The sequence below is a fragment of the Hemicordylus capensis genome, chromosome 2, assembly GCF_027244095.1.
Source record: "Hemicordylus capensis ecotype Gifberg chromosome 2, rHemCap1.1.pri, whole genome shotgun sequence".
Lineage (NCBI taxonomy): Eukaryota > Metazoa > Chordata > Lepidosauria > Squamata > Cordylidae > Hemicordylus > Hemicordylus capensis.
Genome location: NC_069658.1, coordinates 215,180,218 through 215,193,893, shown reverse-complemented (window position 1 = coordinate 215,193,893; position 13,676 = coordinate 215,180,218). Strand labels below are relative to the sequence as shown.

The 13,676-nt window shown below is 48.9% G+C and overlaps 1 protein-coding gene across 1 annotated transcript in view; it reads right to left on the bottom strand.

Annotated features, from left to right (window-relative positions):
- Positions 1 to 13,676, bottom strand: part of KDM4B (lysine demethylase 4B) — a 246,379-nt gene that overhangs the window by 12,019 nt on the left and 220,684 nt on the right. Inside the window, exons 14-17 of the mRNA XM_053295002.1 lie at positions 13,387 to 13,609; positions 7,155 to 7,231; positions 6,814 to 6,869; positions 5,042 to 5,150 (exon numbers count right to left, since the gene is read on the bottom strand). Coding sequence (XP_053150977.1) covers positions 5,042 to 5,150; positions 6,814 to 6,869; positions 7,155 to 7,231; positions 13,387 to 13,609 — 465 coding nt within the window. The remainder of the gene's footprint in view (positions 1 to 5,041; positions 5,151 to 6,813; positions 6,870 to 7,154; positions 7,232 to 13,386; positions 13,610 to 13,676) is intronic.

Below are 13,676 nucleotides of genomic sequence, written 5' to 3'. Positions count from 1 at the left end.
CTGCTAGCCCCATGACACCCCTTGCTGCTCTACAAATCCCAAACCTCCTTTCTACAGGTGGTACCACAAACGTTCCCAAATCCAGGAGAGAGAAGTGCAGAAGCGTGCCACCTCCTGTGTTCCCTCCAATTAATACTGTTTTAATAGTTTTAACATTGTTTTAAAATATTGTTTTAAGGTTTTAAATTGTTGTAATGTTTTAACTTTTTGTTGTCATTCATCTGTTTTAATTAAAGTTTTAACTTTTCTGTTTTTGTTGTAAACTGCCCAGAGACATATGTTTTGGGCTGTATAAAAATATGTTAAACAAACAAACAAACAAACAAACAAACAAACAAACAGGGATTTCCAGATGTTGACTACAGTTTCCATATTCCCCATCTAAAGGCCATTGAAGCTGGAGATGCTGGGAGTTGTGAACAACATCTGGAAATCCCTGTTAGAAGGAACAATGGCCACCTCCACACACTCCCAAGCACATATGCAAATATCTTTCTGCATAAGAATGCCGGGGCCTGCCTTGCCTTCAGACTCACTGAAGTCGCATCGGCTCCACCCTTCAATCTGGGGAAGAAGCTCTGAGGGCAGGGAGAAGTGCCTCGGAGCAGAGACAGACAATCCTTTGAGGCACCCGTCAGGCGTGTTGTACATCAGCGTTTGCCCCGATCAGGGAAGGATTTTGATATTGACAATGTCATCAGGAGAGCTCAGTGCTATTGACAGGCTCCCCTGCACACTCCACAGAAGGCCTTTCCTTGGCACCTGAGCGTGGCTTGCAGGGTGATGAGAGAGCCCAAGCGAGATGCAGCAGCTCCATATACTGAGCAGCAGAGAGAGTTGGGGCTGGGGTGGCCAAAGGGTGGGCAGTGCCAAAGGGTCCAGTCTTCCCGCTTCCCAAGTGCCACCACTGTCCATTCTTTGGCAAGCCATCTTGAGTACTTCGTAGCAAGGGGAGAGACAGGGGAGTCATATTTTTAAAATAAAATATAAAAGAAAACAAGTCACTGTGGAAGTGAGATGTATGCAGAAAAGAAAGCATGGGGGCGTACACAGAAGATCGGAATGGCCCTGTTGTATCAGGACCAGTAGAAAGGCGTCTTGTTTGGGGAGTGGGGGGGGGGGAGAGATGAAACGGGGCTGGTGCCAGAAAGGCCTAAGAGCTGCAGTTTTCGAACTTCCCTCCTTCAAAACCACCACCACAACCCTCACCCCCCACCCTCACCACCTGTCTGCGCTAGAGCCCCTGTGCAGGATAAAGAACATTGGCCACTTCAGCCACCAGGCCCTTGAAAGAAAACGTTTAATCAGGGAAGGCTGTGGCAGAAATATTAAGAAGGTCTTTGAAGAAGGGGAGAAAAGGAGAACGGATGCACACACTTATTCCCAAAATAAAGGCAGGTTGGAAACCCATATCGTCGTCGTCATCACCAAGACTCAGAGTAAGGAATGAGCTGCCTGCCTGCGATGGAGGCCACAACTCACATACTCCACAGAGGCGATGACAGCTAATTATTCTGAATCCCCGCATCATAAATAATTTACAGGCCTGGGCCCCGCAAAGACCCATCAATCAGGAGCCACACAAACAGCGGCCTGTATCCCAGAGTGGCTCAAGGCGAGAGGAGCTTGCTCTCCAAGAAAGGAAAGCCTGGCCATGATGCCAGACTTTCGGGGGGTGGGGGCACAACCCAAGCCCCTCTGTTCCCACCCCAAGGAGGCCCTCCCCACTGCGGGAGGCCCAGCCTCAAGGTGAACTGGCACCCACCTCCCATTGCCTCCTACAACAGGAGTCAGCAGCTGACAGAAGCTCCCTGGGCCAAACTGGCCTCCAGACTGCCCCCCTTCCATCTCCAAGCCCGGGGTCAGAGTACACAGTGGAGTGCAAAAGCAGCAGCAGCAGCTGACAGAGGAACCTGGCAGCTGGCCATGGGGGTGGAATTGCCCCTTGCCGAAGCAGCCCTCCAGCAAAAATGGCTGCTGGTCGAACTTGGCACTACTGCAGCATGAATGCAGAAGTCCAGTATGCGTGCAGTCATGCCAGCCTGATTTTAAGAGGGGACACAGAGTATGCTGGGAGACCCAGGTCCCCGGCCCTGCTCAGCCCTGGGCTCCTCTCCAGCTCTTTGCTCTGGGACCAAAAGGTCCAACTTGGCACCACCGCCTGCAAGCGCCAGCCTGGTTTCTCTCATTCTGGGGCCTTGTTCTAACAAGAGCTGCTCACAAGTGTGAAGAACAGACTGAGCAGACAGCAAGGGTACGCCTCCCACTCCAGTGAGGCTTTAAGCACAGCTCGTCAGAGTAGGTGAACAAATCCTCCCCCCCAAAGCTAAAAAGGGTCAGGTGCTTAAGCCAGGTCTTCTTAAGCTTGGCTCCCTGATGTTGTTGGACTACAACACCCATCAGCCCCTGCCTTCAGCCATTCTGGCTGGGGATGATGGAAGTTGCACCCCTACATCCAGAGAACCAAGCTTGCGGACCTTTGGATTAAGCCTTGGCTGTTCTGCAGAAAATGCTCTGCCTGCCCCCTCCTTGATGCTCATCCTACCAGACAGGTGAGCAACTTCGGCCCTCCGGCTGCTGCTGGAGCACTACTCCCATCATTCCCGGCGACACACCGGCCAGTTGTCAGGGATGATGGGAGCTGCAGCCCAACCCCAGCAGGAGGGCTGGAGTTGTGCCCTCCTGCCTGACCCCACTGATCCCAAGATGCCCCCCTTCCTCGGCCTTTACTCCAGCATCTCCGTCTTGCCACGACCACCCCTCATCTAGGAGGGGAAAACACCTCTCCTTTGGAAGGAAAGAGGCAGCGGCGCCCTCCGGCCTCCGAGAAAGCCACCTGTCGCCACACAGCTAAAGCCATTCAGCGGGGAGCAACGGCATTTGCTTTTGTTTCTCCTTAAACTAGTTCACTGCGGCAGGGGGCCCATCTGCCACAAGATGCCTTGCTGGCTTCTTGCTCCCACCAAGAGGTCTCATCTTCCGTCTTTCTTCATCTCTTCTCCATTGCTGGAGTTTGCAAAGCTGGCTTTTGTTTGGCTTTCTGCTTTTGGTTTTGTTTTGTTCCTTAAGGAACAAAACAAAACCAAAACAAAACCAAACAAAACCACTTTGCAAACTCCAGCAATGGAGAAGAGATGAAAAAGAGAAAGGAGACCTCGGTGGGAGCCATAGAAACGAGGCTGCTTCCGCCCCTTTTCCAATGGCAAGTGACCTTTTGGGCACGGTCTCTTTGTTGCACCCCCCCGCCACCCAAATACGAGAGCCATCCTTTCAGCAGATTTGTTTCCCCATCTAGCAGTGTCCACACCCACGCATACACACCCCTGTTTGCAAGCCAGGTTTCCTGACAATTCCAAGGGAGATGGGGCTAGAGAATCCGAAGAGACAGAAATGGTGGCAAGAGGCCGGGTGAAGGAGGACAGCAGGACACTAAAGCCCAACCCTTCTGCCCAGGGATGGCTTGAAAGCACTTCAGTCTCCTCTCTGCTCCCTTTGCACCCTGCTGACTGGGGAAGCATGAGGCAGGAGCTCTGGCAGAGAATGTCTGCTCCTTGCGGAGCCTCAAGGCAGCTAAAATAAGATCCACTGCAGCAACAAGGAATTATAGTTTAACACATATGAAGTCACATAACTGATTTACCTGGCCTGGTATGATCTACTTTTCAAGACAGAAAGGGGTCTCCTTCAATCATTTTGACTACAGCTGCCCAAGATTGAACCAAGGACCTTCTGCATGCAAAGCAGGTGCTCCTCACATTGAGTTGTGGGATCGCTGGCCTAATCTTGGCGACACAGTAGAGTTAGAGCTATGGAACTCAAACGGTTGCCTTGGGAATCAGCCGGGTGCCTCACCTGGAGAGCAGCCTCCAAGCAAGGACATGGCCCTGCCTCCATCCTCTGACTCAAAAGAGCCTTTCAAAGCCTTACAAACTCAAGCAGAGATTCCCCCACACTTAGAAAATCTGACAAAGCCAGGAGCTTTCCACAGCTAAGGGGTGGGTCCAATCTTCTCCACCTGAGCAGCAACTATAAAAACCAGCAAGCAACTGCTGGAGCAACACATCTCTCTTGCTCGGTGCTCTCCATGGTCCTGAGCCCAGCTCCCTTGGAATGTTCCAAGTTCTGTGTCCTTGGAAGAAGCTTGGCCTAGAACAAACTATCAGCTTCTTGGGCCTATTGTCTTCCACAAAAATCCCTCCAGTCCCCTTGCATCTTCTCATCCTCATTGCTCATCCAGGCTCAACACAACATCATGCCCTGCCTTCAATGTCTCCCTGCAGCCTGTACTCCTGTCTATTACCTACCATCCCTCCCCCAAAGACTGTGCCCTCTCTGCCCAAATGCAACCCGAAATTTTGATCATGATATTGCATGGCCCCCTGGTGTTTGTGTTTTGAGTCCAATTCCAAGCTTTATAAATGACTTGCTGCTGGCCGTTTCAAAGTCTCTCTGTAGGAAGAACAGCGGTACTTTGAGTTCCAGAAGAAACAGGATAGTCAGGGTCCTGCCTATACAGGCCACTGCCCAATATGGCAAAGCAATGCTGCGCAGACACAAAGACGGGACAAGCTGCAAAGCCTCCTGGCAGCTGCAGAGGACTTAACAGATTTCTCCAGGGAGGCCCATTAAGCAGTACAAGCAAGTCTCATGTAAAAAAAGGATTTTTAATTCGCTCTTACAAGCATGGGTAATGAAGAGGCTGGCGCGCTGGAAATGTCAGGTTATCCATAAAGGAGCCGGTTCCACACAATTTATCGCTTGTGTATCAATGCGGCCTGTCACTCCGCCTGAGTAATGAGCACTTTTTACCTCCGCAGCATGGCCCAGACCCCATCTGCACAGCGAAAGCGGGGCACACCTTTTGAAAGCACCACCGTTCCTCTCCTGCTCTCCAAGACTGGGCCTGCCGGACCTCTCAGCGCTTCAGCCCAGGAAGGCTTGCACCATCTTCTCAAACAAGTTCCTCCCCTGCCTGCCCGCCCGCACTCCCTCCCCTCCCCCCACACACACTTTGAGTGGGCTCTTGGGAAGCTGCACTCACCAGTTTCCACCTCTGCTCCGGAATGGCAGTGATGTCTACAGGGTGGCGCTCAATGACGTTGAGGAAACGGGCCTCTGGCACAGCAATTGCGCAAATTACATGGACCCACCTGCGGAAGATCAAGAAGAGAGGGAGGAAAAGGAAGAGCCACTTTAGTCCCTTTGGGGGAAGCCTCGGGGCTCCAGGAAACGCCAGGAAAACACAGCGACTGTCCAAAGCAATAACGGCAGTGTTCTTCATTGCAAGGCCCAGGAGTCAGTGGCAGCTCCCTTCCGCCCTAAGTGCTGGTCCCCGAGTAACTGCTTATTAGGCTTGGGCAGCATTTCAGCCAAAGTTGAATGCTCCCCTATCATAAAGTCAACTGTACCCACTACACAGTGGGCACTTTATCCAGTGCCAGTGAGGCACCTTTAAGGGAAGCAGAGCTCTGCCAAGCACCAATGCTATCTTAAAGGGTGTGTATGGAGTGCTGGAAAACACAGTCCTTCTCAGCACTTTCCCCAAAGAGCTCAATGGGGAAAGCGCTGGGAAGCATGCTTTGCAAGGTAATGCTGGGACTTAACCAGGCTCTGTTACTCTTAAAGAGACCCCGGCCCTGAGAAAAGCACAGCACAGTGGGAAATGATTCCACACTGAAGGGTGTGTGGTTGTTTTTAAATAACCAAAGTAGTCCCCACCTGAAAAATAGGGAAGATCGCTTTGCTGCCTTACAGTCTTAAACAGAGAAGACTAGACTTTCATTGATTGATTGATTACATCTTGACACCATCAAATCAAGGCTGTTTACAACAGGCCCAGAGAACCACAAGGGTGTTCTTCAGAGCCCAGCCAGGACCAGCTCGCATCTTTTCAGCAATTTCCCCAACCTCCTGAAGCCAGTGGTGAAGAGGAACAGCACCTTTTAGCAACCAGAAAGTTATCTGAGAGAGAATGTTGCTCCGAGGCCAGCAGCTGCTCGCCACTGGTGAGGAACGAAGCCAGTGATGACCCTGACGCTGCAGAGTCTCTGATGAGTCTGTGCAAAGGCCTGTTCTGGGATGCCTCAACACAAAGAGAGGTTTGTCTCGCCTTTCTCATTTTCCAACTTGCATTCTACACTAGCCAACATCTGTGACAGAACCAATCTTGACAGAATTAAAGATTTGCAACACTCATTTCTCCCTCAAAGATTTGGGATCAGTTTGGAGAAGGGCAATTTTGTTTTACATTAGTCCACCCTTCAGACCAATCTCCCCACCCCCAACTGTTAGCAGATATGGAAGAAAAGAACAAGTAGGTTTGCAGCACAGTAGTGGTCAGGCTACAGTGCAGCAAACATATGGTCAAGCAGCAATTTAAAGGGCTGGGGTGTGTGAATTTTAAAAAGCCAGATTAAGCAAAAAGGCTTAGCTGTGAAAATCCTCCCAATGCATTAAAAAGGCATTATATAAAAACTAAACAGATTTCACAAGTGTGAAAAGAGCATGCAAGCCCACCCACAAAGGTAGCGAGAGCCAGGAGGATTTCAGGATCTTGTTGTTATGGTAAAGCACACTCCCAGTAGTCATGGCGAAGGCATGAGAAGGGAGCATAATGCACTGCATAGAAAGAGTTCTGTGTGCACGCAGGTGAGCCTCCGCCCTTGGAAAGTGCACAGCATCACCAGGCCTGCTTCTTCGCTAAAGAAAAAGAGCTTCTGCTCCTTTGAGGGAGATGCAGTCATTCCAGCAGGACAGCACTGGGGATCAGAAGCTATGCCCCACACAGATGACACCTTTCCCACACCAATTTACCTTCCGTCAGTGGTCCTTTGAAGGGCTCCTCCCCTGAGATTACAGAGACAGCAATCCTACAAACACAATTGAAACAGAAGTCAGCAGATCAAAACGATCCCCGAACAGCCCTGAGAAGGAATTCCCCACCTTGTTTCAAAGTCACAATGACTAGAAGTGGACCTCCCAATCTCCACTGCCCACCAATGATTTTCAGGATGCTGCAGCCATACCCATGGACCTAATAAAAAACAAGCCCTGTTCTCTCCAATCTCAAGGAAATGCCTCTCCTCTGTGGGAGATCTATGTAAGTTTTCCTTAATGCATTTAGCAGCCCTGACCTGCCAGAAGAGGGGGCTTACCGCTGTCCACGCACTGGCTGAGCACCGGGAACAGGCCCAGCCTTCGTTCACAAGGTCAGGGCGTATCCCATAGCAACCTGTGAAAAATTAAAAAGCACAAACTTGAAGAAAACAAAATAGGATGCTAAAAAGCCATATTTGTATTTTATAACACTGAACTCAGCATTGATTTCTCACTCCACGACTACAGAGAAAAGAGACACTTCTGTCTTTGTGGAAGGCGGAAGAGTAATCATTTGGAAGAAAAGAAATATTTTGAAAACCTGCAAAAGTACTCTAAATGAAACTAGGCATCTTGAAGCAAAGCAGGAAACCATCTCTGTAAAATGATAGCTTCATCAACAGAAAGGGAAGATAATCACATGCTTGCCAAACCTAAACTAAGATAGGTTTGGATCCAAACCTCTCCCTGGTGTCCCAGGTTGAGGCAGTGGCCAGAGGTGCTTTCTATCAACTTTGGCTGACATACTAGCTGCGTTTGTTTCTTGAGATAAACAACCTCAGAACAGTGGTACATATGTTGGTAATCTCCAGACTTGACTACTGCAATGCACTCTATGTGGGGCTGCTTTTGTACGTAATCCAGAAACTGCAGTTGGTACAGAATGCAGCAGCCAGATTGGTTTCTTGGTCATCTCGGAGAGACCATATTACTCCTATATTAAAAAAAACTACACAGGCTACCGATAAGTTTCTGGGCAAAATAAAAGGTGCTGGTTATAACCTATAAAGCCCTAAAGAGCTTAGGCCTTGGGTATTTAAGGGAACACCTCCTTTGCCATGAGCCCCACTGCCCATTGAGATCATCCGGAGAGGTTCGTCTGCAGTTGCCACCAGCTCATCTGGTGGCTACAAAAGGACAAGCCTTCTCTACTGCCTCCTTGAGTCTCAGGAACAAACTTCCTGCTAAAATAAGAACCTCCCATCTCTGGCAACTTTTTAAAAGTCTCTAAAGGCACATTTATTCACAGTTATTTATAAGCGTTTAACTAGACTTGTGGTTTTAAATTGTTTTAAGGTTTTAATTCCTGTTTTAATCTGTTCTAAATTGATCTAAACTGCCCAGAGATGGAAGTTTGGGGCGATGTACAAATTTGATAGGTAGGTGGTTCTCTGTATTTCTAGAATGCACATCTGTGGTGCTCAGGACAAGTCGTGAAAAAGACACCCCATAAAAGCAGACCCCAAAAAAGACGACTGCTACACTCTCTCTCCATTGAAAAAATTAATCCGGGCTTCTAAACAAAAATCATTTTTACTCTTGCTACTGTCAGGCTCAGGCTAGGGATTTGGAGTCTCTCCAGGGAAAAGGAATTCCACAGCTGTGGAGCTGAGCAGCCCCTGTAGCTCCTCCCCTGCATGGCTTTGCTATTTGCAAAGACCAGGGGGGAACAATTCAAATGCCCCAGTAGGCTGGAACCAACCATAACTGGGGTGGGGGTGGGGGGAGCTTGCTCTTTGTGCTGTAATTATGGCAGTAAAATTATAAAAATAAGTACAGAATTAATTAAAGCAATTACTAGTCAATTGGCAGGCCTTCACTCCCACCAAGCGGCCCACAATTTTAAACAAGGATAGTGGTAAGAAAATAAGGCTTATCAGTGGGGCACATGACTGTGCCAGCCCCACACAAATGCCAAGTTGTTGTGACTCCTGCTGTTGCTGACTACCTGTGGGGCAGCAAAAAAGGTCCCCATGGGACTGCCCCCACCCCAGGCCTCATGCTGTTGCGGGGCTGGCATAGACACACGAAGGAGTAAAAAGGGCATTTGTGACTGGACACATAAAAGGGATGAAGTGGGCTCTTGGCTATGATCACCCAGTGAGCTGACCCCGTGGAGCAGGAATTTCTACTCCCCATACAGAGAAGGAGGAGGGGACCTGATCTCCCCTCTCTCTTGCGTCCGCACACACACACACTTCTTTGCAAAACCAACATGGCTTTTACTAAATGCAATCTTTCCTACAGAGAAAGAGGGGGAGAATGTAGCCCTGAACGCGGGAAACTGAGGAAAGCTGGAGGCAGCTGCCCAAGCAAAGGGGGACCTAGGAAAGCAGGACTGCCACTCAAAAGAGGGAATGAGGGGAAGAGGATGGAGTCGAGGATGACAAATGGGGCGCATGGGGTGAGGAATCACAGACTGACTTGAAGGAGCCAGCCAAACAATCTTTGGCTAAAGGGTGTCTACATTTTATGCACATGAAGAAAACATGAACTGTAGCACACGTGCCCTCTCTGATGCAGTATTCCAATACCTTTATTTCTACAGGGGGCAAGAGGAGATGGCAGACAGACAGAGCTGCATCTTCAAATATCTGAAGGACTGCCAACACAGGAGGAGGAGTGGACTTGTTCTCTGTTGCTGCTGAGGGCAGCACTAGAACCAAGTTGTTGACTCTGCCAGGAAACAGACGCAGGCTGGAAATCAAGAAGAATTCCCGACTGTAAGAGCTGTTGGACTGTCTGCAGGGTGCAGTGACAGGCTCTACTTCTCTAGAAGTTTTTAAACAGAGGCTGGATGGCCAGGGGTTGGGCTAGAAGAACTCCAGAGTCCCTTCCAATTCTAAAGTTCTATGAATTGTCTCTATATTAAATATCTTCAGGTTAATGTTGAAGCCTCAGAGAGAGATAAAAGGTAGCGACTTAACAGAGACAGAATCCCCAGAGTGAAAGGGAGGGTTAAGTCAATAATACAAAGCTTCTTGAAGCTTCCTCCTGTCAAATGACAAGACACACACACACACACACACACACACACACACACCACTGGGTTGTGGGGGGAGAAGAGGATATGGAGATTTAATCCAGAGCAGGTGAAAAAGAAAGGCCTGGCTGTCACCTCCTCTGAAAACTGGACAGGAAGCCCAAATGGAAACTGTTGTTCTTAATTGAAATATTTATGGAGCCCAAAGCTATGTGAAGGGACTGTGAAATCTCAGCATCAATTTCTTGCTCCATGACCACAGGGAGAAGAGACACCTCTGTCTTTGCGGAGGGCGGAAGAGTAATCATTTGGAAGAAAAGATACATTTTGAAAATCTGCAAAAGTACCCAAGATGAAACTAGGCACAGGAAGAGGGGGAAAGGAAGACAAGGAAGCAGAAATGGTGATGCACACCTTTTTCAAAGGTGTGCTTCAGAATGACAACTCCTCCTCCTGTGGTGTAGCTGTCTGCTTCTTCAAAGCTGCGAGAAATATTGTCTGGCTAGACTGGGGTAGTGTTTAGGCAGATTTTCTATTATTGCTGCTGTATTTTCTATTTTGAACTCATGTTTATTACACAACTAGCAAAACGCACCTCATTACAATGGGTGGGGGTGTGCACTTGTATATTTAGTAAATGGGGGACACAGACACTGTTATCTTTGGCAGCATCCATGCCAGAAGGCTGGGCTACCCACCATTAGAGCTTGAGATGCTAAATTGGCTCCTTGCACCCGGGGACCTCAGCTATCAAGCATCAACCCTGTCCTTTTCTCTGCATTCCACATGAGCCCCCATCCCACATTTCATTTCTTGGTCATGCAAGAAATGTGCCACCATCATGGTGAAGTGATGGAATGGAGCTGATGGGAGCACAGGAGGCTGCCTTATTCCAAGTCAGACTGTTGGTCCATTTTGCTCAGTACTGTCTTCTCTGACTGGCAGCAGGTCCAAGGTAGAAGTCTTTCCCAGCCCTCCCTGAATATGTCATCAGGGACTGAACCTGGGATTGATCCTTCTGAATGTGAAGTAGATGCTTTCCCACTGAACTATGGATGCTCCTGATAAGCATGTGAAGCTACCACCTACTGGGTTTGACACCTGGTCCATCCAGCTCAATATTGTCTACACTGATTGGTAGATGCTCCCCAGGTTGGAGTTTCAGGCAGGAGTCTTTCCCATGTTTACCTGGAAATGCTGCCAAGGGTCGAACCTGGACCTTCTGCATGCTACATGGAAACAAAACTCTATCTGAACTATGGCCCCATTCCATAATATTACAGAATATTTTAAATGTAATTCTATCAGGAAATGATTGAATTCTTTGTGTCAGCTACCTTGAGCATTTTTTGGTGGAAAGGCAGGATATATCATCTAACCCCTTTCTCCAATAAAGCTATATTTGGAGAAACCTTTTTTCTTATGGGGAAAAAGCCTTGCTTTCCTGGGAAGCATAGTGGCATTGGCAAAAGAATCCCTGTCTCTTTCACACAACCAATTGATTTTTAAGAGGTATGCTTAAGAGACAATGGTGGGGGTGGGATGACATTTTGGAAACCTTTTCCTTGTCCTTCGGAGACCTTCCCTTGCCTCCAAATTAACTGTTCTGCTCAGGCCAAAGACTTTGGAGGAGGCCGGCCAGTAATGGATGTGTCAGAGGGAGCAAAGTACCCAACAAACTAATGGACTCTCCTCTAATAGATACTGTCTTGCCAGGAGCCCAGTCTATAACGGGAAAGCCTCCGAGCCAGCGGAGGCTTGAGTGGCTACTGCAAAAACGCCCTTTGCTCTCACGCAGGAGCGGGGAAAAGAAGCCGGTGTGCTTGGATCTGCTTTCTTCTCTTCCGTTATTTTCCCTCTGGGTTGCTTCTGAAGTGGGGCCTCAGCTGCTTTTGCTGCTCAGGAGCTGCGCTCTGGCCATCTTCATTTGGTGGCCATCTTCATTTGGGAGGGCCCCCCCAGGGCTTGTAAGGAAAGGTGGCCTTCACTTCTAGAGCATCTACACTTGCCTGGAGCACCTTTGCCCACAAGAAAGGTCATGATCAGTGGCCATCCCAGAATTCTCTGTGCTGCTCTGTTTTCCAGAGACAAAGCAGGCCTTCTCTGGGGCGCAGAAGGCACCAGGGGAACGTAGCAGGGACCCCACTCTGATAATGTTCACAAGTAATGCAGGAAGGAGGAGATTTTTTAAAGAAATCTCTCCCTCCCTCTCTTGCTCCCTCTGAGAGATATTTGTACTCTTATTCCCTCCTTGTTTCAAATTCCTCTCTTAGTGAAAATTAAAGTGCCTTAAGGCTTGGTCAAAAACTCTAGAAGCAGCCTTCCTGAGCTGCCTATCTAAAGGCACCTCAGCTTCACAAAACCAGGCACTCCCATCCCCATTTCTCCTCTCTTTCCCCCAACCAGGAGATTTAACACAACAGTCTACAGCACCTTATGGACTAACAACTTGATGAACGATGCCATTCATAGACAACACGCTGCTTTATCAAACCCCTCATTAAGAACCAGGAGGCAGAGAGCACTGAACTCTTCTTTGCTTAGTCACAAAGCTCTGTTGCTCCTGAGGGCAGGACTAGAACCAATGGGTTGAAATGATAAAGGAAGCAGATTTAGGCAAAACATTAGGGAGAGGTTCCTAAGAGCTGTTCAACAGAGGCACAGTTTGCCTTCACTGGAGGCTTCCAAGCAGAGCTTGGACGGCTGCCTGCCAGGGATGCTGTGGCAGAGTCCTGCTCTGAGCAGAAAAATAAATAATAGAGATAAAAATGGCATGTTGAAGGAAGGCTCCCTTGGCACTGCTGAGTGGAAAGGCAGAGTGGAACCCCCCTTAAGAAATAACTAAGAGTCCTGCACAACTCAAAAGCATGCAGTCCTGCAATCTGCAAATTGGTAGACCTGAAGAAGAGCACCCCCAGGAGTGGCTATTTATCCTTGTAGGCCTCAGGGCCTCTAACATATTCGTAATTCAAGGAAGAGGCACATCGACCTATTATTGGCCAAAGTTTCTACAGTCGTGCTGCTCCCAAAGAACGGGAAACAGAGGGTGTGAGATGCTGCAGGACATAGACTTCGACAAAGAAGTGAACAAAAGAGGATGCAGAAAAGGAAACAAGAGAGCAGAGTGAGAGAGAGAAAAGACTTAGGCCGAGGCACTTTTACAAGGGATGTCAAAAAGACAAAGGAACATTGACTGTCTGTTGGGAACTAGACCACAAAGCAATGACTTTGTAACAAGATGGTAGATGCATATTAAAGATGAGATCATATAGGGAGAGAGAGAGAGAGAGAGAGAGAAAAGAGAAGAGGAAGACAAGAGGAAGAAAATTCCGCAAGAAGCAGGTTGGATGTGGCCATTCTCCTTGGAGGCCCTTTCTTTTCAATATGATGCTTTGAGGCATAGCTTTTTGTTGGCTTGGCAAGGACAGGCAGAGCTCTGGACAGTAGGCCAGATGCCATAGAGAAGCCGAGCAGGGGACGGGCAAGCAAGCCCAGCACCCGGGCCTGGCATCTCTCCCCACACTTACTGGCATGGACCTGCAGGCAGCACTTGGCACAGGAGATCAGCAGGCTGCTCCCGTCCTCCCCAATGTAGGAGCTGGAAGGGAGGGGCTCCGTGTTCTCCCCACTGGAGGTGAAGCACATTTCCGGGATCAAAGGCTTGGTCTTCTGGCCACATTTCAAAGGTGGCTGGAGCGAGGTGCTCTCTCCGGCAGGGAGTGGGGCTGCTTCTTTTTCCACCTGCAGGGCCTTCAAGGAGGAAGGAGGCAAAAACAAAACACAAAAAGGAAGGTCAAATCTTGACTATGCAGAGCAC